Source organism: Elgaria multicarinata, chromosome 1, assembly GCF_023053635.1.
Source record: "Elgaria multicarinata webbii isolate HBS135686 ecotype San Diego chromosome 1, rElgMul1.1.pri, whole genome shotgun sequence".
Lineage (NCBI taxonomy): Eukaryota > Metazoa > Chordata > Lepidosauria > Squamata > Anguidae > Elgaria > Elgaria multicarinata.
The window spans coordinates 22,585,197-22,612,776 of record NC_086171.1 but is presented as its reverse complement, the minus strand read 5'-3'; the positions used below and the strand labels follow the sequence as shown (position 1 = coordinate 22,612,776).

The 27,580-nt window shown below is 40.0% G+C and overlaps 1 protein-coding gene across 3 annotated transcripts in view; it reads left to right on the top strand.

The window, feature by feature from the left end:
• ANO10 (anoctamin 10) overlaps window positions 1–27,580 on the top strand; it is an 82,877-nt gene that overhangs the window by 27,647 nt on the left and 27,650 nt on the right. For all 3 annotated transcript variants that reach the window (XM_063124644.1, XM_063124654.1, XM_063124636.1), the window contains exon 12: window positions 21,416–21,532. In XM_063124644.1, coding sequence (XP_062980714.1) covers window positions 21,416–21,532 — 117 coding nt within the window. The remainder of the gene's footprint in view (window positions 1–21,415; window positions 21,533–27,580) is intronic.

Below are 27,580 nucleotides of genomic sequence, written 5' to 3'. Positions count from 1 at the left end.
ACTGTATTTTGTATTTGTGCTTTTAACCTGTTGATTGTTTTATTATGGTTTTAATTTTTGTGAACCGCCCAGAGAGCTTCAGCTGTTGGGCGGTATAAAAATGTAATAAATAAACAAATAAATAAATACACAAAAAGCAGGCGGTAAGATCAGTGTAAATATTCCATATGTAGTATATTAATATAACGTATGTGTATACAGAATTCCCATGTTGGGGGCTCTATTTGGGTCAGTATCTATATCTGCTTATAATATATACTTTATGCGGACTGCACACTTTTAAAAAATATCACATTCCAAGCGAGAAGATGTATCATCCATTTCACACTGGACATTTTTTGAATGCATGTTTTTTGTAATTTTAATAGAACTTTTGTGCCACAGCCTTTTCATCTGTGCTCATTCAGGCCACAAGTCGGCTTGAAGCCTCCTGGCTCAATGTTGATCTATTTTTATCTAATGATTGGTTTTCTCGCTTCAGGGATTCACACATTGTAAACTAAGATACTGATTGCCTTGTCCTTGCCTGATGTGTTTCTTGTCTGGTGGATTGCCACATTGCAAACAAATAGTGTCTTGCTCTAGAATACAGGCAACAAATACACATCAGATGAAATGCAGCTATTTCGTATGTGTTATTTAACAAAGCTTACTTTTAGGCAGTTTTGTTATATTCAGGGCTTGCTCCAGGTTTAAGGGGAGTCAGAATAAAGTGCCTCTGGTAGGTCTCCTTCTCTGTTAATAAGCTTTGGCAGCACTAGGCAGTTGGCTTTAGCCACCCTTTAAATTTAAAGAATTCTTCAGAGCAATACTAGGTCAATGGCATTGTGGGAAATTAAAATGCTGTCTTGAGCCATCTGCTTGGCACTGCTCAAAGTGCTGGGCCAGATTTTAAAAAAACCTCTTAAGAGGGACCCTGGGCAGGCATTGGCAGTAGGCCCTGCCAGGGCACCGAAGCCATGGCAGTTGCCCAAGGAAGCCAGGTGCTGATTCTGGCCCTAGTTACATTTTTGGTAATATTTTATGACAATACATTCCTGTGTGCGTATGCATATATGAATGTATTATGACATATGGAAATGCCCTATTCTCTTCAAAGCTGGCAAGTGCTGCATACTAGAACAAAACGTCAAGTGCACACTAGAGTATTGTGGAGCATAGGGTCACATCCTCTGTGTGTGTTAGTATGTATAATGTAATTTTTAAGAAACTCTTGCTGTTTTGAGACGAAGTGCATGCGTTTTTATAGAGACTTGTACCAGTAACCTGTTTTTATGTTAGAATGGAGGAATAATCAATCCAATACTAAATGGCAGAGGAAAGATAGATAGCTATCTGGTTAACATCAGTAATCTTATTGCATATGGCAAATTGAATCTTCTTTTGTTACTTCCGAAGATGCATTAATCAGGCTCTGCAGGACAGTTTCTTTTTGAAACTTGGCTGATTTCAGGTCTGCACTTACTCACTTTTCATCTTGTCCTACAATTCCTGCCCTGACCTCCTATTTTTGACAGACGATAACTTGCTATTACAGTCTAACTAGAAAACCGTTGTTTCGGGATCTGCAGAGCTCCCTTCTGTGAGCTTTGCTGGCCTACCCCATTCCAGAAATGAGTATTTCTGCTAGTTTTGGGTTGCAACTGCTTTCCCCTTGTTGTTCTAGTAGTGGGTCCTGCTGGCACATGGTCAGCATAGAATACTGCCCCATGGCTTGAAGTGAGTTTCCAGTTATAGATGGGAAAGTAAGTGCAAACCATAGCTTGCCAATTTGACTGTAATGGCAAGCTATAGTTTATCCAAACCAGGAAATCAGGGAGAAGATTGGAGTACATGAAGGGGAATGGGGAGAATGCAAGTCCAAGGCTCGTATCAAACAACCATGCTTTGACTATTATATTAGTCTCTGACTGGATTTGAAAATCAGCAGGCAGTTGACAAGCCAGGGGGGCTCGTAACATGCCAGTCACGTGCCATGGACTGTTGTAGGGTTCTGGGTGACTTGTTACCCACAGCAACAGAACAAGATGTGCTGCCAAGGGTGATTATGCAGATCTCTTCGTTTATTTATTTATTTATTGCATTTTTATACCACCCAATAGCCGAAGCTCTCTGGGCGGTTCACAAAAATTAAAACCATTCAAAGGACCAGCATGTGCAGCATAGTTAACAAGGCACTGTGGCTTGTTCACTGTCTGCCAATCGTGTGAACTGGGCCAATGTGTATCACAATAATTGCCTAAGGGTTTTATATCCTAACTTTGCTTCATAACACAGGCTCATCTGGATCATGTATATTACGAAGGGTGAAAGAGCACAGACCTAAGATTGCACTTCTTAAACTTAATGTATGAGTGGCCATCCGTTATCTCAGGATTTGCACCGAAAAAAAATATTACGATTCCTACATGATTTGAATTTGGTTATTTTGGTTATTAGTTTATTTTAAAAGCTAGCCTAGTTCAGTTTAGCTTTTTGAATAATGTACAGAAATATGTTTATCTGAGATAGTAGCGTTACTGTTCAGGAGTAGCAGAGTGTTGTAAATCATTGTTCATGCCATTTTACCTATGTAATATAGTATTAATTTCTGAAAACTAGAAATTTATCTTCAAATCAATTTATTCTGAGCAGTTTTTTTTAAAAAAATCCCATACATAGGGATACAGTTATTAGTGAGCAATGCAAATATTAAAAAATCTTGTTCTGTATGATGTGCTGCAGTTACAAGTTTTTAACTGTAGTGTGGATGTACTAATGTTGGAATGGGTGTATTAAATAGCACAGTTATAAGATTTGTAAGAAGGATGTAATGTCAAAATGTTTAGGTCTAAATGTATTTTGAAATTACTCTGCTGTTAGTCTATTTAGGTTTCTAATATATTTTAACTTAAGAGTGACTGCCTCCTTGTTGCTTTATACCAGCCTCACTTTCGCCCCACTCTACCTTTCTCATATATATCTTAGCTACGTAGAAGTAAATTATATCAAATAGTACAGACATAGGTTTGTATCCAGACTAAGTCATGGTTATGTGTCTTTGGGGGAGTTAAATCGTATTTGACATGTGGGTGGAGCTTTGAGGGTAGGACAGAGTGATTGGCTGATTCCCCGGCTTCCCACCTATCGCGTCCTCTGGCTGCCTCGTTCCTTCCTGCCGTTTTGATGTTGAATTAAGATGGAGCTTTTAAAATGAAAACAAAGAGGGGTGAATGGGCAGCGAGAGACAGGAAACGTGTTCAGCTCACATCCTCCTCTGCTGCCTCATTCCCATTTAGATGCACTTCCCATTTAGATGCAGTCTTATAGTTTTGCCCTTTTCCTCCATTAATGACAAGATGTAATGACAGGATGTTTTATGATAGTGGATAAAATGCAGCATGTATTTAAAGTAAAGTAGTCAAATGTATGCCTTCATTTATAAATATAAAGTAAAACTGATTTTTAAAAAATGGGGTTAAAATGGGTTCAGTACTTTTGGTAATGGATTCTCTTTTTAAAAAATACTTTTCCAAATACAATGACAAACAAATTAAAATATATCAGATTTAAGTCTAGTTATTGACAGAAGTTAGTACATTTAACATTTCCCTCTCTACTGTACAGACAAAAATATAGGTGGAATCTATTGGCTGCTTGGAGACTTTCTTAGTAGTGGATTCTCAAAAGGAAACTTTTCCAAACATTATATATTACTCTTAACATACTCTTTTGAGGGGTTAATTAATTTAATGGCCATGCCATCATTCCCCAGCCAAGCAAAATCTGGCTTGAAGGTCATTATTAACTAAATCATTGACAGTGGCTTGCCACCACCCGTTTCCTCCTCCTTGGGTAAGGCTCAAGCCAGGCCATCTTTAGGCTAGCTTTATTCTTATAATTGTCTTGACCCTTCTCATGGCTTCCAGGGTATTAATAAGGAGTGTGGGGTTACTGCTAGGCAGCTACATAAATATTCTGTGGGCCGGTTCAGACGACACTCTGGTTTTTGTGGTTAATGTAACCTTGGCCAGCTGTGGTTACGCTAACCACAAGCAAAACGGGTGCAGATGACACCATTAACCCTTTTGTGGTTAAATTTTCCTTAACCACAAAAGGGTTAATGCAGCACCTGAGTCCTCCATCAGGCAGAAATCATAGAGCCCAAAGTATAGAGCGGCCAAAATTGCCATGGCTGCTCTATACTGCAGGCTCCGTGCCCATCAGGGGTGTGCTAGGGGGAGGGCGTGGGGTTTTAAATGAAATTGCCCATCGGGAGTGTCTTGACTGGGGGGAGGGTGTTGTTGTTTTAATTCCCCATGGGGGGGGGTGGCCTAACTGGGCGGAGAGGGAGTTTTTTTTTTGAAGTACTCACTGTTGCGCTGGAGCGCTCCTGCGCTCTGTTTCTCCCAGAAACCCATTCAAAATGCGGCCTTGACATGCTCCACCCTCCAGGCATGTTGTGCGTCACATGTAAAATGAGGGGATGGGCACTGACACATGTACACCCCCCATGGGCACTTAAAAAAACCCTGCCCTCCCCCCAGCCCAGCCACCCCACCCCCCATGGGCATTTTTTTTAAAAAAACAAAACCTCGCCTTCCCCACAGCCCAGCCACCCCTCAATGGGCAATTTCATTTAAAACCCCGCACCCTCCCCCAAGCACATCCCCAATGGGCACAGAGCTCGCAGTGTATAGAGCAGCAGCGGCAATTTTGACCGCTCTATACTTTGGGCTCTATTATTTTGGCCCGTTAACCACAGACACGTGTCAGATGACACTTTTAGCCATGGTTAGTGCCGCTAACCACGTTGCAGAACGTGGTTAGTGAGCCTAACCACAATGTGGTTAACAGACCAAACGACACGCTAAACAGTGGCTAAGGATTCCCTTAACCACTTTGTGGTTAAGCAGCATGGTATCTTCTTCTCCTTTCACCTGCTGGCATTAAACCAGGGAAATGTCTACATGGCGCTGGGTTGGCACTGCCTCCCTCTCAAACATGCACTTTCCCTTTCCCAGGGCGGCGTTGGGTAATCCCAACACTGAGGAGGGAGTGTGAGGTTTCTGGGCGGCCATCTGGGTACTGGAGCTGCCCCAACCATCTTCCTGGTGGAAGGCGACCAATTGCAAAAATAGAGACAAGCTCTGGTGCTGGTAAAAATTCTTATCTTTAATAATTTCTTCAATAGGCTCAACGTTTCGGATAAAAATCCTTCCTCAGGAGCTACAAGGACAAAATGAATTCAACTTAAACATAAACAAAAGGCAATATCTTTGTTGGTCACAGTGTCCAGTGTTATCAATTGGTTGTTTTAAAAGTATGTTCTGTTTTTTTGTCAATGTTATCAATTGTTTTTCTAAAAGTATGCACAATGTTCTTGGCATGGGTTTTGCCTTTCGTTTATGTTTAAGTTGTATTCGTTTTGTACTTGTAGGAAGGATTTTTATCCGAAACATTGAGCCTATTGAAGAAATTATTAAAGATAAGAATTTTTACCAGCACCAGAGCGTGTCTCTATTTTTGCAGTTGATTTGTGGTGCTTTCCCCCCTCTTTTCTACTCCGGAAGGCGACCAATCACCAGTTGCCTTCCACCAGGCACGACCCCCAGATTGGCCCGGTGCGATGTCAGATGGCGAAAGCGCCGTATTGACATCACTCCATTTGAAAAAGTCGGGGTACATCCCTGACTTTTTCAAACCACAGCATCACAGGGAAGCCCAGCGGTGGCTGCGAAGTTGCGCCGGCATAATCTAACCCAGGGATCCCCAACCCCCGGGCCACGGACCGGGACTGGTCCGTGGCCTGTTAGGAATCAGGCCATGCAGGTGAGCTGCTTTCACCCCCTCCACCCCCACCCCAGTGTACCTGGGCGCAAGATGCCATCTCTTCTGCCCAGCCGAAGTGAAGCCAGGATGTTGAGGTGGGGGGTGGCTTTGAAATGCTGTGCCCGTCCAGAAGCTGCTCTGGGAGAGCGACTTCCAGGCACGCCATTCCGAAGCCACCCACCTGCCTCACCGTCCTGGCTTTGCTTCGGCTCGGTACCCACCCAGCTAAAGCGAAGCCAGGACGCTGAAGTGGGGGGGGTGGCTTCCCAAAACCAACCCACCCCCGGTCCGTGGAAAAATTGTCTTCCACGAAACTGGTCCCTGGTGCCAAAAAGGTTGGGGACCGCTGATCTAACCAACGCAGTGCAGATCCACAGCCACCACGGGGCTTTCCCCGTGTATAGACAGTCCCCAGGTAGTATTGCTCCTGGTTGACAAAGGGGGCAACAGAGGAGACGGGAATCTCCCCATCTCCAATTCAAGTTCTCTCAAGTGGATGAGCTTTGTAAGAGAGTACAGCACAATGCCCTAGATTGTGCTTTGTGAACCGCCCAGAGAGCTTCGGCTATTGGGCGGTATAAAAATGTAATAAATAAATAAATAAATAAATAGATATGGATTCTCTACCTGATTTTTTTTATGGAAAGCTTTCTATAAAAGAACTATGGCTATTCTTGGATTACTCATATTTGTCCAAATTTTGACAAATAAATGCATTATGAGTTAATGTTTGTTGGACTTCTTCAGAATTGGTATATGACAACAGAGAGTAAAAAGAAATTTTAAATTACAAGATCAGTATTATATGTAAACCCTTACATCAGAGCTTTCCAAACTTTTCATGTTGGTGACGCACTTTTTAGACATGCATCATTTCACGACACAGTAATTCAGTTTTACTAGCAAACCGGAGGTTAAACTAACCCCTTATAAGAGATACAGACACATACATAAATTGTAATAACGAAATGTATGGGGACTTAACATATCTCATGAAAACCTTCCATTTATACTTTTAAAAATATATGATTTGAAAGATAATAACATACATTTCCAAGACTTTTCACACTGAACCAATTTTGTTGAGCTGTGATCGAGCGGTGGTTGAGACGGTGTTCTATCAAAAAAACTGGACCCATGGAATTTCTCAAATGTGTCATTCCAGGTGCAGCCACGTCACCGGAAGTGACGCGGAATCAGCTGTTTCGACCCAATTATGCATACTGCGTATGCACATTACCTGTATGATCCCTCAACCGAGGTGTGCATACACGGATACAACGGAAGGGGAATATACTAGTGCACCATACTAATCGGCACCTTTGCTGTGTAAAAATGCATGCAAGTTGGTATTGCTTATTTCACGTAGACTCAGAGGTTTCTCATTACGTTCGCGTGACACACCTACACACTGCAGCTGACACACTAACGTGTCACGACACACAGTTTGGAAAGCTCTGCCTTACGTCATCACTTCCCATTTCAGCCTTAAAAAACAAATACATCCTAACTCTGAAGAAGTATGCTTTCACATTTGTCGGAAGAAGTGGGAAGTCTACCATTATGTTGCTTATTTACCCACACATGATATGCCATCTTTAGGAAGAGATGTATTTCCTCAATTTCTCCATCTGTTACTAATAAATTACATTTTGTTTTTTTTATGGCACTCCCAGTCTATATAATGGAATTTCTACAATTATAGATTAACTGGACAGACTGATTGTATTGGAGAGGTACACACTATTGTTTATTAGATATTTTTATTACACATTTCCTTACATATCACAGATTTGAAAGGGACCTTAAAAGTCACTTAGGTCAGCCTGCTTCCTGATACAGGATATTCATTGCAATAGTTTCCCTGGCAGGTGGCCATTCAGCTTGAACTTAAAACCTCTAATTAAAAAGAGTCCACCACCTTCCGAAGTTATCTGTTCTAATGTTGAACAGCACATACCAAGAATCCAGAAGTTCTTGGTTTATTACAACAGACTGTAACCTGGACAATAATAGTTTTAGCAGTTTGAAAAAACAGGACTGTAATCTGGATTGTAATAGTTTTGGCTGTGAGTTTCTAGCTTTGCAATATGGGCTACTAATACTGTTTGCAAGTACAATCTCAGTTCAAGAAAACTGAGCATTTTGCCATTTGAATGCTACTTCTTTATCATATTCCTAGGGTAGTTACCTAGGTCCAGACAAGTGACTGAAATGTCATTTAAAAAAACAACCGGAAGGGCCAGAATTTCTGTTTTAAAATTATTTACCTTATGTGGTAAAATACTTCAGTGAACTATTTAGACTTTAAAAAGCCTGAGAAAGAGGGATTCACAAGCTATGGATACAAGCAAATTAAACACACTCCTTTGCTTTTTTGGCCTCTGTCTTTCTGATACCAATAAAGGAAGCTAGAGGCTATAAAAGAGGAGATGAATCTGAGGTCTGTTTATTCACTGATTTCTAATGTGTTTATTTTGTATTGTTTAAAAATATATTCTTGTTGACTTTGGGAGAGATTGTACTAAGTGTTCTACTAGTCTGTTGAACAAGGTTTCTGAAGAAGAAAAGATAGTCCCCACGGCTATATGAAGCAAGCCAGAAACCATTTTACAGCAAACTACTGTATGTAAACAGGGTTCCAAGTGGATTCATTTATCTGAATTCACTATATATTGGCCACTATATGTATATTTGCTTAAGATAAACCTCATTAGAGCAAAAGCTTGTATTAAGAGTTATCTGAGAGTCCTTCTGTATATGCAAAACACAAGATATAAAATTGCTTGCCTTAATGTGTGTGTGTGGCAGTTAATATCTAAAATACATTTATTAGGTGAACTGCGTCATCTGTGTGAGCACTGATTGTTGTGGACCTGTTTATTTCTCTGCCGGAGCATTATTCATCCTCAACTGTCAATTTGAGGCAGCAAAACAGCAGTAATATTGCTTGGGATTTGATATTTATAGATACTGGGTTTTTTAGAATGCATTTTTTTCTTGAAAGAGGAAAGTGACCTTGAATGTATTGAAATATTTTATAAGAGTTTGGATTGTTTTGATCATTTTCTCCTTCTCCAGTTTTTATAGTGACTTTAACAAAGCTCTCTTTAGTTATCCATGCTACATAGTATACCATCCCATTTCAGAACTGATTATATCTAGCCCATTCTCCTCACGTCACATTACTGATTAAGCTTAACCTGGAGAATTTTCTTCAGACTTTGAATATAAAGTTTGGGTTGAAAAGCAAAGCACCTTATTTTCACAAGCAATTTTTTCTCTCGCAAATCTTATTTGTTTTTCAGTAGTATTATGCATACCAAAATAATTTATGAGATGGTGTCTGCTTTCATTCAAGTGAGGAAAATAAAATATTTATAGTATTTTCAAGTCTCACTACACAGTATTGTATGTAAGTTGAACTGAATCAGTTAAAGCAGTATTTAATAGCACAAAAATTGCTTTAATTTCTAACAGTTTTTTTTTTGTATCTTTAACTGTTGTCTCAAGATTCAGTCAGAACCTTAAAGCAAAAAAGAAAGGTGAATCTGTTGCCCAGTTATGCATTGAAGTCTGGAAGATAATTGGGTACAATATTGCAGCCTAAAGATATCCAGAAGATTTCAGAGCCTAGGCACTACTTAGCCAGTGATGTCCCAACTCTGTCTTCTGCTCTGGCCTACTCATTACCCCACTCCCCCAGCTCATCTCCCATGTCACATACCAACTTTTCAGGGGCACTCTGTTGGCCCCTTCATCCTTACCTTCCATACTCTAGCCCTTTGTAGCGAACCCAACCCCTTCCCATCTCCAAGTTTTCTGTGCTCACAGCTATTTTCCTACGCATCCTAGCCTTTTCCTACTATCTCCAAACTTTAACTTCTCTAAAAGTCTTACTTTAACATTCCTGATACCTGCTCCAATGCAGTAACCTGTTCCAGGCCTGTGAGTTCTGATATATGACCTAGTTGGAATGGTGTTGCATTCATTTCAGTGGAGGAAGCAGCTGCAGTGCAAATGAATGAGATCTCCAACATGCAGAAGAGATCATCATGCAAAATGCCAGTGCCTGGTGGAGTGTAAGGCAGGACAACTAATGGTAGGCAGAGTGATGAATAGTGCCAGGGATCAAAATAGGCAGAGGCATGGGCTGCAATAGCGGAGCCAATGATAGGCTCCAGCAGAGTCCCATGTATCATAAAAGCAAACTGAGGCATGATCAATGATAAGGCTGAGCAATGCAACACACACAAAAACACACATTTTCCTGCTCCAGCAGAAACCCATTTCAAAAAGAAGCAAACTGAGACAAGTAACTTCAAGGTCAAGGGTGGGGGATGAGCAATACAATACACGGAAGCAGATTGAGGCTTAGTTTTAAAAAACCCAAAATCGTTTTAAAATACTTTTTAAAAGAATAATAAAAAATAAGGAGTAAGGGGCTCCCAGGATACTACCCCCACCACTCCTGCAACCCTAGGTCACCAAGTTAAAAATATTAAAACATTTTTTTTAAATGGGAAAATAGTGAGTGACTCCTGGGGTCATGACTCCCACACCAGTTCCTGAACATGCACACTTAAAAGTCATAGAGCAATGCAATGTACTTGCTGGCGGACTTTCCCCTCCAATCTCTGGAGTCTGGATTTACTGCCCTCCTATCTCTCTAAATTGGCTGCCATGCCGGCAGGCTTCTTTCTCCACTCAAGACTAGCCACAACCAAGAGCACACAGACACAGTCCCTGTACACAAGCGCGTGTGCTCTCCCTGCTGATTGCTGCATAAAAGTAAGGCGGCAGTAAGAGTGAACATAGGGTGAGAGACAGTGGGACAGTTTTTCTCAACTTGGCAGAGTGTGAGTGCAAGCAACGCAAGTGACTTGCGGAAAGGGACTAGGGACAAGGAGAGAGAATACGTGGTCTTTGTTTCCAGACCCCTGATCATCCTGGTTGCCCTCCTCTGAACACGCTCCAGCTTATCTGCGTCCTTCTTGAATTGAGGAGCCCAGAACTGGACGCAATACTCTAGATGAGGCCTAACCAGGGCTGAATAGAGAGGAACCAGTACCTCACGTGATTTGGAAGCTATACTTCTATTAATGCAGCCCAAAATAGCATTGGCCTTTCTTGCAGCCATATCGCACTGTTGGCTCATATTCAGCTTGCGATCTACAACAATTCCAAGATCTTTCTCGTTTGTAGTATTGCTGAGCCAAGTGTCCCCCATCTTGTAACTGTGCCTTTGGTTTCTATTCCCTAAACGTAGAACTTGGCATTTATCCCTATTAAATTTCATTCTGTTGTTTTCAGCCCAGCACTCCAGCCTATCAAGATCACTGAAGTTTGTTTCTGTCTTCCAGGGTATTAGCTATCCCACCCAATTTTGTGTCATCTGCAAATTTGATCAGCGTTCCCTGCACCTCCTTGTCCAAATCATTAATAAAAATGTTGAAGAGCACTGGGCCCAGGACTGAGCCCTGCGGCACCCCACTCGTTGCCTCTCCCCAGTTTGAGAAGGTTCCATTGATAAGTATTCTTTGAGTCCGATTCTGTAGCCAACTGTGAATCCACCTAATAGTTGTTCCATCTAGCCTGCTTTTAGCTAGTTTGTTAATCAGATGTTCAAGAAAACAAATATATTTGACCATATCAGAGATAACTTTTGTACTGTATATACTTGAACAAGGGCATTACTTTAAAGAATTTAATGCTCCTTAAAGAGTGTCATACTTGAAAAAAATGATTTTAATATTCTCAATCTTCATTCCATTTTCTCTACCGCATTGTTGCGCTTGAACAGACACTCTTGTTTTGCATTTCTTAGAGGAAATGCTTTGCAATGCGTTTCCATCGTGGTGAATATCTTACAGCAAATTCAGCACTGAGTTTTAATGAAGCAAGTTGAGTAAAAAAAAATACAGAAGACTAACCCCACCCCCACAAAATCCTTTTACAATAAAAATGTGAGTAGTTTTCATTAACATTTTCTGCTCTGATTTGGGATGTTAATACCAGATTTAAAATGTGATTAAAGATAGGACATTAACAACAAAACCCTCAGTTTGTCTATTCAAAGGTGTGTTCCATTGAGTTTAAGGGGGCTTACTCCTAGTTGAATTGGTTTAGAATTCCCATCTATCTGAGTGAATTCAGTGGGGTTTAATTCTGAGCAGAGATGTATAGGCTTGCATTGTAAATGCATCTGTAATCATCTTCTTAAACTGGCTTAAAACTGTGCTTATTCTCATAAACAGAGAATTCTTATTTTCTCACTAGTTGGTCCATGGGAATTGTTGCTGTCTTAATCTCAGCAGGCTGTCTATGGAAATGATTTTGAAGGTCTTGAGCAAAGAACCTGAATAGAATTATTTAACATTTCTGATGCTATCAGAAAAATCTCGGGAGGCCACCACGTCCTCAGTTTCCAAGCAGTCATTTTCATTAACTTGTTATACCTTGAGAGAAGCATGGCCTATTTGCAGTTTGTTAGGGCCACTGTACAGCCTCCTTAAGTGTAATAATGTGTTTTCTCTGATCAATAGAAATGTTATACTGATATTTCAAGACATGTTATTTTGAGCTCAGTAATTAACATGCTAGTTCACATCAGGTAAATGCTCCCAATACTAAAATGCAACCTCTTGATGAGGTGAAACAGTGCTGTAGGGGAAGGGTGACTAACATTTCTTGTGGGCAATTTTTTTCCAATCAAAATCAAAGGTTCACCAGACAAGCGTTTTATTGCACGCCCACTTACGGGTGTGCGTGTGTCCTTTAGATGATGATGTCTGCCTCCTGCTCCTTTTGCTCATTTTTTTTGTCACAGAGTAGACCCCTTTTAATCTGACTTCTTAAGAAACCCCAGAATGTGCTGTGATCTCCTGCTCTGTGCAGGAAAAGTGGCACGATCAAAATGGCCCCTGAATGGGCCATGTGGTCTTTGTTTGCTTCCTCTTTCCCCTCCCGGCAGAAGAGGAAGTAATGAGGGACAAATGCAGGGCCGGAGAAGAGATGGTAAGGAAACATGATTTCCCTGTGTGATGACGCTCTCAGTCTTACCAAAGCTGCACTCCCATTCATGTAGGAGGAACAAATGGGGACTCCATATTTCTCCATTCCTGATGGAAAAGCAGTTCACAGGCAATTGTGATTGCAAGTGTCTTGTGAAGAAAGGGTTAAGCACTTTTTCACCATTGCAGCGGCTGTGATCAAATGCACCACCTCCCACCCCTGGTGTGTTTCAGTGAAAAATAAATCCAGAATTGTCAAGACGCTACTCAGAGACCTCCCAGGTCACATGTAGTTTGGCTCTGAGAGGTGTAGAATCGATAAAAAGAAAAACATGAAAAATGAAATGATTAAAAATACTCTAACTGTCGTCTGTTTTCTGAGGGATTAATGTATAATTAATTGATTTCTTCACTTCAGTGCTCTTAGATACTAAATGCAAACTAGGATAATTCATATTTATATCACACCATTTTAAAAGAGTTCTATGGAAGAACCTTAGCTTAACCAATTCCTAAAAAGTATACATGAAGAAGCTTTTAGCTGCTGTGAAGAGTAATCATGATTTAACAAAATATTACTCTTATTTCAGTCATCCCCATTGTTCCCTTTCAGATTTAGAGTAATAACATATTGATTTTGAAACATAACGGTTGATATGAACCTCTGAGCTTATGGCAACTCTCTTAAGCTATTGAACACTCTTATAACACAAAAAATCATAAGGTTGGGCTCTTTTATTACATTTATTTGCCACTGATCAATCATATTTAGTCTGTATATAATTTATGGAATCATTTTTTATTTTTTATTTTGTTCAGGGTTAGTTTTCTTACAACCGAAAAGTAAACCCTAAATTATATAAATACAGTTGTTACCTGAGTAACCAGATTCATTTTAAATAATGTTGGTTTTAGGTACCAACATATGTGGACATATGTATATGGGCATGTGTATAAATAAAATTAACTTGGCTTAGGGATGGATGTAAGGGGTAGGCTTTTATTGTATATCTTAAAGGCAATATAGTTTTTGTTGAGAAAATCTGATATTCTGAATGTACTATTGAACTTCTCAAATTGCAAACATTGGTTTTGAGTTAATACAAATAGAGCTGTGAGAGTATGGACCAAAATATATACTCATAAAGGCAAGATGTAATATAAGTTTGATCTTGCACTGATCATACGAGCCTTTTCCCCTTGCACATTTCACCTATACCAGTTGTCTTTGGAGCTTCAGTCTCTTTGGTCTTTATAGCCCCAGGAGTGAACAGTGATTCAGACTGGGACAAGAACACTGGGGGAGAAATCCTCCCCCCTCCATTTTCCTGAAGCAGATCCCCATCCCATCCCAATTCTATTTGCCCAATTACTGTTGGGGAATACTTATGGATACCAATCCAACTAGAACAGGACTTGTCATTCTCCCAGCCAGGGAAGGATACAGGAGAGGGATGAGGTGCAGTGCCAGTGGCCAGACACTCCTATATGCCTTCTGCCTCTCTGCAGCTTCCATGGAAAACATTGCAGCTTCCCTATCTGCTTTACTAAAAGTCTGCTGCTGTAGGAAAATGGCTGTGGCTGCTGCAGGATTGTCTTCCTCTGAGAAACGTTGGGGGTCTTCACACGAGTGAAATAAGGCATGCTTGTGACTGCCATTCATGGAAGTTTGTGGGTCCTTTTGATGATAATGTCAATCTCCTGCATGTCTCTCGTGCCTTCCCCCAGTTATTCCGTTCTTAAAAAAACACACCTGGATATCCAAATTCTTCTGAAAAATTGCAGGATTTCATACTGTGTGCAGCCAAAATTGCACTACAAAGCACCCACTAGAGGGTGCTGTCCCATTGAAGAGCGAGCATTGAGAGGAGGGGAAGTTTTCCATTATAGACCATGTAGTCGCCCGTCTCTGCCCATGTAATGCAGCCCATTACAATTGTGCAAGAAAAGCAGGAAGCAAAGCCCTGGTAAGGCAACGCAATTTCCCGTTAATCTAAATAAGCCTGTTGTGCCTTAACAGTGTCTTGCAAATGCACACCTGTCTCATGACTTGAGAACCAGAGCTTTAAAAAAGCCCATTATTTGTAAGATAGAAGAAAAAGTTCCTAAAGTAAGAGGACATCAAGAAACTAAATTAAACAAGCCCTTTCAAGGAAAGACTTCTAGCGTGCTGGTTGGTAGGGTTGTTGGGGAGGGAGAAAATTATAACTGAACATGAACATGATATTTTCCTGGAGTATTACATTTACTAGGAACCCAAAATCATGCCTGTAGTATTAGAAATGTGATGGTACTGAAAAACAGTACCATGTTTGCATAGTTTCCCCAATCCAGGAGTATTTCTGTGTAACAAAGCAATAAGTACCTGCTGGTATATAATGTGCTGTGCACTGATTTCTGCTTGGCCTTGCAAAAGGCATGATACATGTGTCTTTAAACACATACAGCAGATTTCCCTGCACTTCGTATAGTTGATCTTCATGAATAAATCGTAGTTAAACTGAGAGCATTTCTTGGAAAGCGTTCTATTACAACCTTAGTTACAGACCCTTTCAAGGAGCTAGGTGGATTAAGTAGTTTAAAAATAGATAAAAGCTAACTTGGGCACTTAGAAAACCCTACTCCTTTTCTAGGGACAGAATTGTTTCATTTCAAGTGATGTCCAAATAGGACATGAGATATTTCCAGTTGCAAGCATTTTAAATTGTCCAATTAACAGTGTCCTGATTAATCAGTAGATTAAGCACAAGAAGTTAAATTGGAAGGAAAACAGTTGAAATTTGAAATCTGAACACTGAAAGTGTCCAGGAATGTTCACAAGAGTTGTTTATCAAAAAGGCCAGAATATGACGAAAGGGAGACTAAACATGCATACAAGGTATTTCTCCCCATCCCACTCCACAATAGAACCAAAGTTAGTTTAGTCTGTGAAACATACTTCTTGGCCTTTATCATGATGGGACACCCATAAAGGATAACTTTACATACAAGATGGCAAGAATATTGCTCTACTCTCAAGTATAAGAATCTATGCCTTTGCCTCAGAGCCTGAAATTAACCCTTACCCAAATCCTGTCCAAGCTTTTAAAATTCAGTGTTTCCATAGTTTTTGTTCAACAAGGTTGCTGGAAGATTCACCAGGATGTTAGTTGGACTAAATTCTGCTTTCATCTGTTGGAGATAGTCTTCCTTTCATAGGGAGCAGACATCATCTCTGCTTTTCCTGCAGCCCCTATTGCAGGAAACAGTTTGGCCTACATCCATTGGGTGGTGCACAGATTTGCCTTCATTTTACAGAAGGCACTAGGAAGAATCCTAGCTGGTTTGCGGTTTATTAATCAAGGTGTAAAGCAGGGGTGAGCAACCTGCGGCCTGCCAGATGATGTTTGACTGCAGTCCCCCACAGCCCTAGCCGGCACAGTAAGTGGAGAGGGATGATGGGAACTCCAGTCCAGCAACATCTGGAGGGGCACAAGTTGCCTACCTCTGGTGACGGGGATTCAGATCTATAGCAGCAAGGTGACTTTGAACCTGGTGGGAGACCTGTGCCCCTTCAGATGTTGTTTGACTACAACTCTGACTTCCCTAATTGACTCTGCTGGCTGGGACTGATGGGGGTTGGAGTTCAACAACATCTGGAGGGCCAGAGCTGCCCCCCACGCTGTCTCATGAAGGCATAAAAGAGGAAAGTGATGATTTCTCCTTAGTCAGGTAACAGTCTGTGCCTTTGGGGGACGACGACTGCTATTTTACGGGCTTTGAGATCAAGAGCATCATCAGATGGGGTGGGGGAATTGTGTTTCCTCTCTTTCTAGTTCTCTTCTGCGTTCGAACCGAGCACTTTTGACGGAGAAGAGACCAGTGACCACGTAGCCTGTAGATTTCAATGAGGATAGGGCCGTCTAGTGGGCATTTTATAGCGCAATCTCAGAAGAGTTGGAATAAAAAACTCTAATTGTGACTCTAATTTTTACAAAAAGCAGGAGGTGGATGTCGTCGTTAAAAGGACCCCCGAAATCTGTGAGGGGCCATTAAATAGTGTGCTATAAATCTCTTGTCTGATGACGCTCCAAGATTGTCATGTGACAATTTTTTGTTAAACAACCACCTGTGATACCTTTACCAAACACTGTAGAATCTGTACTGATGTGCTGGCTATGATGAATTTTAGACTCAGGATACTTCAAGCATTCTGCCTTGCTGGTTTAGTCCCAGGTACAGTGGGGATATATGTTGTTGATCCAAGACTAGGGAATTTATTCTTATGTGTAAATGCTTTCTTATTTATTTTAAAAGTATATTTGAATGAACTTTTTTTATTTAAAATGAAATCAGGCAAACACAATACCTGCTATCTTAATAGATTATTTCATATGTTTTGGAAATACCCTATCATTATTATTATTATTATTATTATTATTATTATTATTATTATTTATTTATTTATTTATATAGCACCATCAATGTACATGGTACATCATATAATCAATACTTCATATTAGGACTGTTTCAGTAAATTCAGTTTCCCCCAAAAGTCTTCTTACTTTGTATAACAGTTAGCTTAATCCCCCACTGCATCTCCAGACAAGTAGATCTTAAATAAATTTAACAATTGCAGCTGGATTTCCCCCCCCCCCTCAGATATTGGTAAGATAAGTAGTTATGCAACGTTTGGGATATTTTGATTTTATCTAAATTTAGGCATTCTGTTAAGCCAAGCAAAGACTTGGTAAAGAGTGGTTTTTTTGGTACAAAGTTGGTCTCCATTTATATAATTTTGTAGTTTTCGATATTGCATACCAAAGAATCTATGTCATGTTTTCAAATATCTTCCCGATAAGATAGACCGGACATATATAGGACCAATGAATAATACTGGCAATTAGTTAAGTGGTATTTCATGAAGCATGCTATTAATCATAGTGTCAAATTGTATTGCATGTTCATTTTTCTCTATCTTCTTTTCATGTAGAATTTATTTCAGAGCATAATCAAAGCTTTCCTGTTCATTAGATACTACATTAGCTAATTTGACTTTTGGCAACCTGTATCCTAGCTCCTATTAAACACTTTCCATAAATTGAGATAAGGGTTGTGCCAAAATATTTAAGGATTGTAAAGATCAACATTGTGTGCATTATATTGCTGCATTCTAGACTGTTGCGTTGCAAAATGTACTGTTAAGTAATACTACCCTATTTCTTTGATTCTAAGACACACTTTTTCCCCATATAAACATCTCTAAAAATGGGGTGCATCTTAGAATCGTGGGTGTGTCTTAGGGTTGTTTTTTCCTGTTGGTGGTACTGAAATTAGTGTGCGTCTTACAATCAGTGGTGTCTTACAATTGAAGAAATATGGTATCATGAATACTTACTGTCCTTTCTTTATATGTGTTGTATAGTAGCTGTGCATTGACAGAAATGTGAGGGCAAATTTAGTCTTAAGGTCTAGATATCAAGTGTTAATGAATGTGCTGTTGTACAATTTAATCTAGCAAATTACTTATTCTATGTTTTCATGGCATATTTTCATTTCTAATGCTTATCAGATTACCAATTTCTTATAACTGATTTCTGAGATTTATTCTGGCGTCTTTCTAGTCATAAGGACTAGAAACTTAGCAATAATAATAATAATAATAATAATAATAATAATAATAATAATAGATTTTCAGGGTGCCAAATGGGCATGTTGGATCCACCATAATTGGTGGCTTAACTACTCATGTTCTTTACACTTGAAGCAGTAAACAATATGTCAAAACTAGTGATGGGCAAACTTACTTCATTGGAAATAATAATGAGCTCAGCATTGTGCAAATCCAATGTAACATTTGGATGAAAGTTCTCTATTAATTTGAGATCTTGAAAAATTTGCCAGTTCTTGCTCATAGCTATAGTGTATCTTAAGAGTGTAGAATGCATACTATGGTATTTTCCTCCAAACCTATATATCATGACATTATGCAGCGCCTTGTGTCCTCTGATTGGCTGCTTTCTCGTACGCTGTGTTTCCTATAGTTGAGTGGCATGAAGCCACTGATGAGGGCGGAGGCTGCAGCACAGTGGGCAAAAGCTGAAATGTACAGCATGCTGAGGAGGAATCCAGTCAAAAAGGATGAGATTTCTCCTTCCTGTTGGCATCCCAAAATCCAGTTTGGGGGCAAAGTTTGAATGATTAGTCATGTAGAAGCAGAAAATATAAATGAACTCATAATCAATCTTGGTTTGAATTAAAAACTATTAAAGTTTGTTAGATCAAAGTCCAGGCTTGTTACACATTCAGGAATATCAAATGTAATTGATTTGACCTACAAACCAACAATTCTTAATTTCATGTTTAGTAAACCCTATAAATGAGCCTCGTGTGGCGCAGAGTGGTAAGCGGCAGTTACTGCAGCCGAAACTCTCCCCACGGCCTGAGTTCGATCCCAGCGGAAGCTGGTTCTCAGGCAGCCAGCTCAGGTCGACTCAGCCTTCCATCCTTCCGAGGTCGGTAAAATGAGTACCCAGCTAGCTGGGGGAAAGGTAACTGTGACTGGGGAAGGCAATGGCAAACCACCCCGCTACAAAGTCTGCCAAGAAAACGTCAGCGAAAGCAGGTGTCCCTCTAGGAGTCAGCAATGACTCAAGTGCTTGCACAAGAGGTTCCTTTCCTTTCTAAACCCTATAAACAGCCATACCACAGTTGTGAAGGCTACCTACTCCGCTTATTACAGCAGTATCCCAAGTGTGATTGATAGTTTGAATTAGAATAGGAATTAATCCATATGTTAAGTGATTTTGAAATTAAATTCTAACAGTCTGCTGCAAATGACAAGGCATTTTCTGTGGTTAAGTAAGTTCCTTACTAGGCAACACTATAGTATCCTTAAGTTTATTTAATAGCTTAATATCAGTAGTCTCTCTCATTCTAAGGCCTTGCAGAACAGCATTATTCTAAATTGCAAGACTTAAAAGAGATTCTGTTTTTCAAGTACATGTTCTACAGGATGATTACAGGGTGTATGTCTTGGTATGAGGAAAACAGGATAGAATTAACAAGGATCCCTGGTGTCAACAGTAAAATATCCTCCTATTTTGCCATCTGCCAAGTGGATAAGGAGCAAAATGTCAATGTCTCTCACCCTTGATAATTACAGCACTGTCAAATTCTTTGTGGACTTCTGCCAAGTGTTCAGAGAGCCAGTGGAGATGGCCTGTTCTGCAAAAAAAATAAAAATACTGCCATGAGCAGCTGCGTGGTGGGTTTTTTTTCTTTTCTCATCAGCGTGTCCCTCAACTTCTCTTTCCTAAAAAAATAGCAATGAATTTTTGGAATTTTGAACACTTCTTTTGATTTCTGCAGTAGTATAATTACACGGATGTTGTACTCCAGCTAGCCACCATTAGATAGATTCAAAATAAGATCAGTCTGATTATTAGACAGATTAGGACAGAATGCTTTGCAAGGGTGCGGACATCTCATCAAAACTATGTTATAAAACATTGGTGTTGAAGAATGAATACCAACAATCACAGCCATAAAATCAAAATCAATACTTATAGAACCAGTATGTGAAGTTAACAGGGCACTCATTGGCAGTTACGTATTCACTAACAGGAAATTAAGGGTCAGACTAAACATTTTATTAAACACATTTATTTATTTATTTATTTATTTATTTATTTATTTATTTATTTATATAAATAAATAAATAAATTAAACACATCACTTTGAAGTACTTCTGGGTTTTTGTTCTAATTAATAGCTGGGTAGAGCTGTAGACAAACAGTGATCTGACCAAAAATTCATGAACTCGACCTAGTTGTTCAAGGAGAAATGGTTTGGTAAAATACCCCTTCCACCAATGTTGCTTCTCTGAATCATTTGTTGATTCTTCAGCATGTTTACTTGGAATAAATCCAACGGGGCTTACTTCTGATTTAGACATGTATTTGTGGACGGTCTAATTCTCTTCCCCACAAAAGAATTGTTCATTGCCCGGAACGTAGTTGAAATGAAATCAGCCAATTTTGAGGTGTGTCAAATGGCTAAGGAATTGCTGTTGTCCATTTGGTACAGATATAGTACATATGGTACATTGGGACTATAGCATATGGGGAAGTGAGGTTTAACCCTTCTCTCTCTGGCAGTGGCCCACACACACTGCTATTAGCCCTCGCTTCTACCGTCACTGCAATATTGTGATCTGACAACTCTGAAGGGGACAATGAAAACCAAAAAGCCATGTGAATGGGCTGGATTTCACTTAGTGATTTGAACTGAGCAGCCTCTTCTTTGTCTGCGGGTTTCTAGTTTCTAGCAAATTGCAGATGGCAATACAATTGTATACTATGGATTTTATATATATACAGCATAACTTGTCAACCTTTTAAAGTATACTTGCAGAATATTTCTTTGCCTTGTTCTGTTCATACATATAATCTCTAATCTCTTTTTCGTAAGGGACAACAATATTTGCTATTACAGTACAGGCTATTTTAGGCCCACAGCCTAAAACGGAACTTCATACTTATTGTTATCAACCATGCAGGATAATAAGCGTTCCTCACTGAATGGTATTCTATTTATCTTTTCCTCCCCAGCATTTAGCACTAGCTTTGAAGTTTCTTATGTCATATGTAATCGCTGATAAACCACGGGATATTCAGACAAAGTTGGCAAGGCTAGAATTTGAATCTTTGGAGGCCCTCAAGCAGCAGGTAAGAACTACTGGCATTGAAAGTTTGCAGGTGAGACAATGATGGGAACTATTTTTCATGAATTGCAATTTGTTACATATCCTTTAGCATCCAGTCTTTTAGAGTCATTCATGATGCATTATTGCTACACATTTTTGGTGTTTTATTATATAAATGATGTGCTAATCTGCTATATATGGACGTATATCAATATATAAAAGGTAACCTTTAAATGACATTGATATGGATTACCATGAGTTTTTGATTACTAATTTTTTTATCTCTTCTCTTGCCATTTAATGCATACTTAGGATGTTCAAAGTAAGGGGTATCTCTAATGCCAAGGTACATTCAGTGAGTTCTGCATTTCATATTACATTATTTGGCATCAGTCTTCCTTTTAAAACTTGCACAGGTGGCATCTCAGCTTTCTCAGCTACTTCTGTTAAATCTCTTCTGTTGCTGTACCATCTGTCCGGTCTGCCCCTGCTGTAACTGCACTGCTAAGCCAACATAATCTTTTGTTAATTTGGGTTAAAATATCCTAATAACCAAAGGTATAAAGTAATAGAATGCAGCCATTAAAATCCCACCTAATAGAATACCCACCAACACCTCTCCCATCCAACTCTGTCAGCACCACCATAATGCTGGTCACCATAACCCAACTACACAGAAAAGTTATAGAGGGATTCCAGAAGGAAGGAAGGCAGAATATTGTAATTGTAGGGCAAATGCTGAGACTGCTTCTTGTAAATGTTCCCCACCCACCCCTTTTCCTTTTTGCTGCTGATCTACTTACAATTTTTTTAAAACAAACAAACAGCTTTTTGTTTCTGTCATCCCTTGCTGTTTCTCTTCTCCCTTTCCTGTGACTGAAGAATTTAATAGTCTCATAGTTAAGGCATATCTACCTAAATGTTATCTGCAGGGCCAATTAGCTTCTATTTGCTACTCAGGTCCTCCTATTCCAAGCAGTCTTTATTGTTTTCTCTAGGCTGATATATTCAGGCTGTGAACAATTGTCCAATTATTGACAGCTTCTACTGAAAAAGCCATCCAAATTGATAGTATTATATGTACATGCAAATACTGAGATCTGACTTAACGATAAAGGAGCATGGAAATTTGAGACCATTCCACAGGGAAGCAGCCTCATCAATTTCAGATGAGATTCAGATACATGCTAATTCCAGAAGCTTTTTTTTTAAAAAAAGGCAGATCTCTGGAATGTTTTGCATATGTTTTACTAGAAGTTATGCCTTAAATCTGAGTGCTTATGTTAGAAGTTTCATTTGAGACATCTGTGCTCCAGTTCTTGGTGTGTGCTCCTATCCAGGTCAGGGCTGTCTTCCACAATAACTGCATGACAAACTAAAGATTGAATTGAATGTGTTGCTGCTGAATTTTGCCTTTCCCAGATGCATTTATTGAGAAGAAACCATGGCTAGACAGCGGCTTTGCATACTATTACAAAGACCAGGCTTGTAAACCTACTGGAACGATTCCTTTTTACTACATTTATATTTTTTAGACAGCAAAAGTAGGTCACCCATTGAAACTGTAGTCACCTTCGGGTTAGAGCATGCTAACAGCAATCTACTGACTATTTGTCTTCATTTAAGGATATTTTCCTCAAATCTGTGAATTGTATTACAATTATATTTGAACAAATTTTAAGAATTTGTGTTTAGCTTGATACTTTTTTGGTGAGTTGAATGTCTTGAATATTAATGAGAACTGAGGTGGCATTTGACAGATCTAGTAGCCACACAAAACAACAGACTCACCTAACCTGGCAGTAGTTCTACCTTCGTTGCAGCCCCATTTCAATACACTCTTGGGGTTTCTTTAAATGAGCATTTTATAGTACTACTATACCCCACCACATAAAACTGTAAATAAATGAAACAGGAGATCATGACAGTTACATTCTGAGCATTTCTACACAAGGAATTTATTGTGCACTAGTGTTTCCTCACTCACTAAGTTATGGGTACTTTGTTGTTAGCCTCCATGGCCTCTCCCATTGTTTCCAACCATTTTAGTTTTTCTTTTTTCCTAACGAGAAAAGTATTTTTTATCCGTGAATGGCAGCATAAAAACCCTAGTGTAGTTGTGCAATTCCGCTATATCACAGTGCCACTTAGTGGTTATGTAATGAACATAGAGAGAGACAGAGAAAGAAAAAACCGGGGGGGGGGGGGGGAATATGTGTAAAGGAGCTGATCTTAATCCCACAGAGAATCCAGAAGCAGAAGCCTCAGAAACTGGTGGGTTAAAGCATCACGTAGAAAAGCCCCAAGAGAATATCTTCTGTATATGAACAGCTTTCATTGTAACCTGTTTTCTTCCACCCTTCTATTTATAATGAATAATTAAGAGATAGAGAGGAAAATGTAGAGTAAAGGACAGCTGTGCTTTTATTGCCCTCTTTTGAGTTGCTATGAACTTTGCAGACTTGATATTATTACCCATGATACTTTTATTTATACTGGTGCCAACATTGTCAGTCCTCAGTATAGTGCACCAGGTATTTTATAATCTCTTATAATAACTCTCTGACCTGGGCTATTAATATCTATGCCTGACAGATTAATAGTTGTAGCTGAGGACTCAGAATGCCCAAGGTCGACCAGGGGGTTCCCTGCCTACTAATTAAGACACATTGGCTCTTCTATATGACTTACATTAAATGAAACTGGTGTATATTGAAGAGATTGTTGCTGTTAAGGAAATATTGCCATATGTTTAATTATTGAAATAGACTGCTGTGGTTTAATATCCATCCACTGAAGTGAGTGACACTGAGACCCTGTTGTACTTTCATCAGTGAATGATGAAATGTGAGAGACAACTCGGTAGTGTCAAATATCAGTGGCAGTAGTGCTGTCCCACTTGCCATGTGTGAGGTTCAAAATCAGTGAGACGATTGCTCTTCCAAAGCCTATTCAAATCTGGGCAGGCTATTATCATCCAAATCATGTGATAGAATCAGGCCAGTGGACCAGCAGCTTTACCTAAACTATTCAGAACTGGACAGGCTGCCTCTCCACTGCATCTGGAGCTTCTTTACAGTTGCAGATTTATTAAACACTGGTTGCAGCGTCACACAGTTGTTTGCATGAGTGAAACAGCCATGACAGACCAGATCATTCATATTGCCTCACGTCAACCCCAAATAAAATACTTTCCAATTGGAGGCAGTTTACATATTCAGCTGTGAGACTCATAGACCCATGGTGGTCTGATTCAGACACAACACCAGACGGGAGTTGAATATACAAAATGCCGGCTGGCATGGAATAGCATGCGCCACAGTTTACTTTGGCTTAAACAACTCATGGTGGGCTGTTTTGATCATGCGAACTGGGTCTGAGTGATGAGATATCCATGTGTTAATCTACCCTGTGTCTGAGGGAGAAGGGATTTGGCATAGGCTGAATTAAAGTGCTAGTTGACATTTTTCTTTGCTAAGCTGAGAGCTAGGCCGTGTCTATATGAAGCCGCATTGGCGCCTCATGATCCGACATCCCACACTTGTGCTCCTCCAGGGTAATACCCACGGAAAGAAGTGCAAATGCGGTGTTTGAAACCTCACAGGGCCGCCGCCACCCCTAGCGCCCCATTCCTCCACCCATCCCAGTTGTTTCCCCCCTCCTCCTCCCCGCAGCAGAAAAAAAAGGAGTCCTAGAGGGAGGAGTGCAAACAAACAAACATACAGAGGAGTCGTGGAGGGGGGACTCAGCTCCTCATTCCGTCTTTTTCTTTTTATGGGTTTGTTTTAATGCGCAGAGGTGCGGAGGCGGCCCGGCAGCCATTTGGCTTACTGCACCCCCCTCCCCCTGTCGCGGTTGATGGCGACCAATCAGGGTTCAACAGTGGCTAGGGACATGCCTCCGGCGCAAAGCCAGAGGATGGGAATAGATGGGAGATGCGCGCCTGCACCTTGTTGGCATGAAAAAGTTGGAATAAGTGCCCGACTTTTTAGAAACAGAGCTTTAGGGGAATGTCTCCAGACGGCCCTGGAATGGTGGCTTCGTCATATAAATGACCTGCCACCACTGTGGATGCACCCCAGGGCAAACCCCTCATCAAGACAGGCCCCTGGCCTCAGATTCAATCCCTCATGCCATTACCTGAAAATATGAGAACCCTGGTAAGTTACTGCCATACGGAACTGAAGTAGTCCATTGCCTTACATTCAGGACTGTCTTATACAGTTAAGTCCTTCCTAAATAAAGAAAGGTTCCGTAAAACTTGAAAGATGAAAACTTAATTTTGCTAGCCTACATAACATTTTTCTTTTTCTGAACTTTGTGTTACCTGTGAGTAATAACAGGAAATGTGAGATAACGCCAAACGTGTGTGGTGTGATGGTAAATTTAGTTCTGTAATGAGGGATAATTGAGAATTAACATCAAATACCTGTGAATGTTATGTAACTAGTTATTTGCTCTTGACAGAATTGAAAAACAACCACAAACCCTTTCTAGAAAGTTGAGGTTTTCTTCTTAGATTATTTTATTTATTTATTTTAAATGATTTTTAGGCTGCCTCTAGGATGGAAAGCTCTTAAGGTAACATACAAGATAAAAATAATTCAATACTGTGCAAAGTAAAATAAATAAGCAATAAATAAATGTTCAATAAAATTCAATGAAAAAACATCTAATACCAATTAGTGCAGGCAGGGGAAGTGTTTTTCTCTTCAAGTTGGGATTTACTTGTGAGTAAACATACTTAGAAGCTTTGTGGTTGTGACTGACATAGCTTTCCTTACAGGGAGAAAGGCATTAAATTCCATTAAATCAGCAGCACTGAAGCCTAGCTGTTTTGAGATAAAAATGGAAGACGTAGGGTACTCTCAGAAGTGCTCAATTGCAATGCTGTATCTGTGCATACACATGTGTACACAGAAAAAAAAGAAATTGTGGTGTGATCACTAGCTTAGATGAGTGTGTGTTTAAAGTAGAATTAATGCAGCAACTCCTGTTCCTCATGCCCTAACCTCTGTTTTGCCCAGTTGCCTAAAACATTAATGTTAATAACTTCCTGCCCCCCTCTTCCCCCTTTGTTTCGTTTCTTCCATTACATTGAGGCCAAAGAGATCACTGGATGCTTCCTGATATAACGCGTCAACCTTAGTAAGATACCTTGACCCTGTTAGGAATCTGGCAGAATATATATGTCTTGAGTGCAGCTTACAATATAAAATCAAAAAAAGTTTAAAATTTATAGTTATAAAAATTAATTATGATGCAGCAGAAAACTCAAGAAGAGAATTAAAAAAACGTCAATAAAACAAATTTAACAGGCTGAAATAAATTGAAAATGCCTGGGAAAACAAAAATGGCCTTTGCCTAGCACCAAAATGACGGAAAGGTTGGCATTAGGTGAGCCCCTCTGGGGAGAGCATTCCACACCCAGTAGTCACCTCACTTGGCAGGGGGCACCTGGAGAAGGGCCTCTGAAGAAGATCTTGGGGTCTAGGTAGGTACCTGTGGGGAGAGGTGATCCTTCAGGTATGGTAGTCCCAAGCTGTAAAGGGGCTTAGAGGTCAGAACCAGAATAGGACCCAGAAGCTGACTGGAAGTCAATGGATATAAAGGCTTGGCTCAATGTGTTCATATTGCCCAGTCCTACTTAGCAACCTCACAGCCATATTCTGGACTAACTGAAGGTTCTAGACGATTTTCAAATGCATTATCCAAACGGGGTTACCAGGGCGTGGATGACTGAGGCAAAATTATCCCTGCCCAAGTATGGTCATAGCTGCCATATCAGCCTAAGCTGATAAAAAAAATTACAAACCACTAAGACCACACGTGCCTCTACTAATAAAGAGGGATTAATAATCATCCTAAACTGTGAACCTGGTCCCCTAAGGGCAGTGCAATTCTCTCCAGAACAGGTTGAACACTAATAACCCAAGCAAATGAACAGTACTCTAACAGTATCTCCTCTATCCTGTCTATGTTGAGCTTCATTTTACTTAGCCTTTCTTTTCTACCTGGAGGGAATCTACACGTCGTTGTGGTGGCGCACTGGGGGCGCATGTAAGCGCCC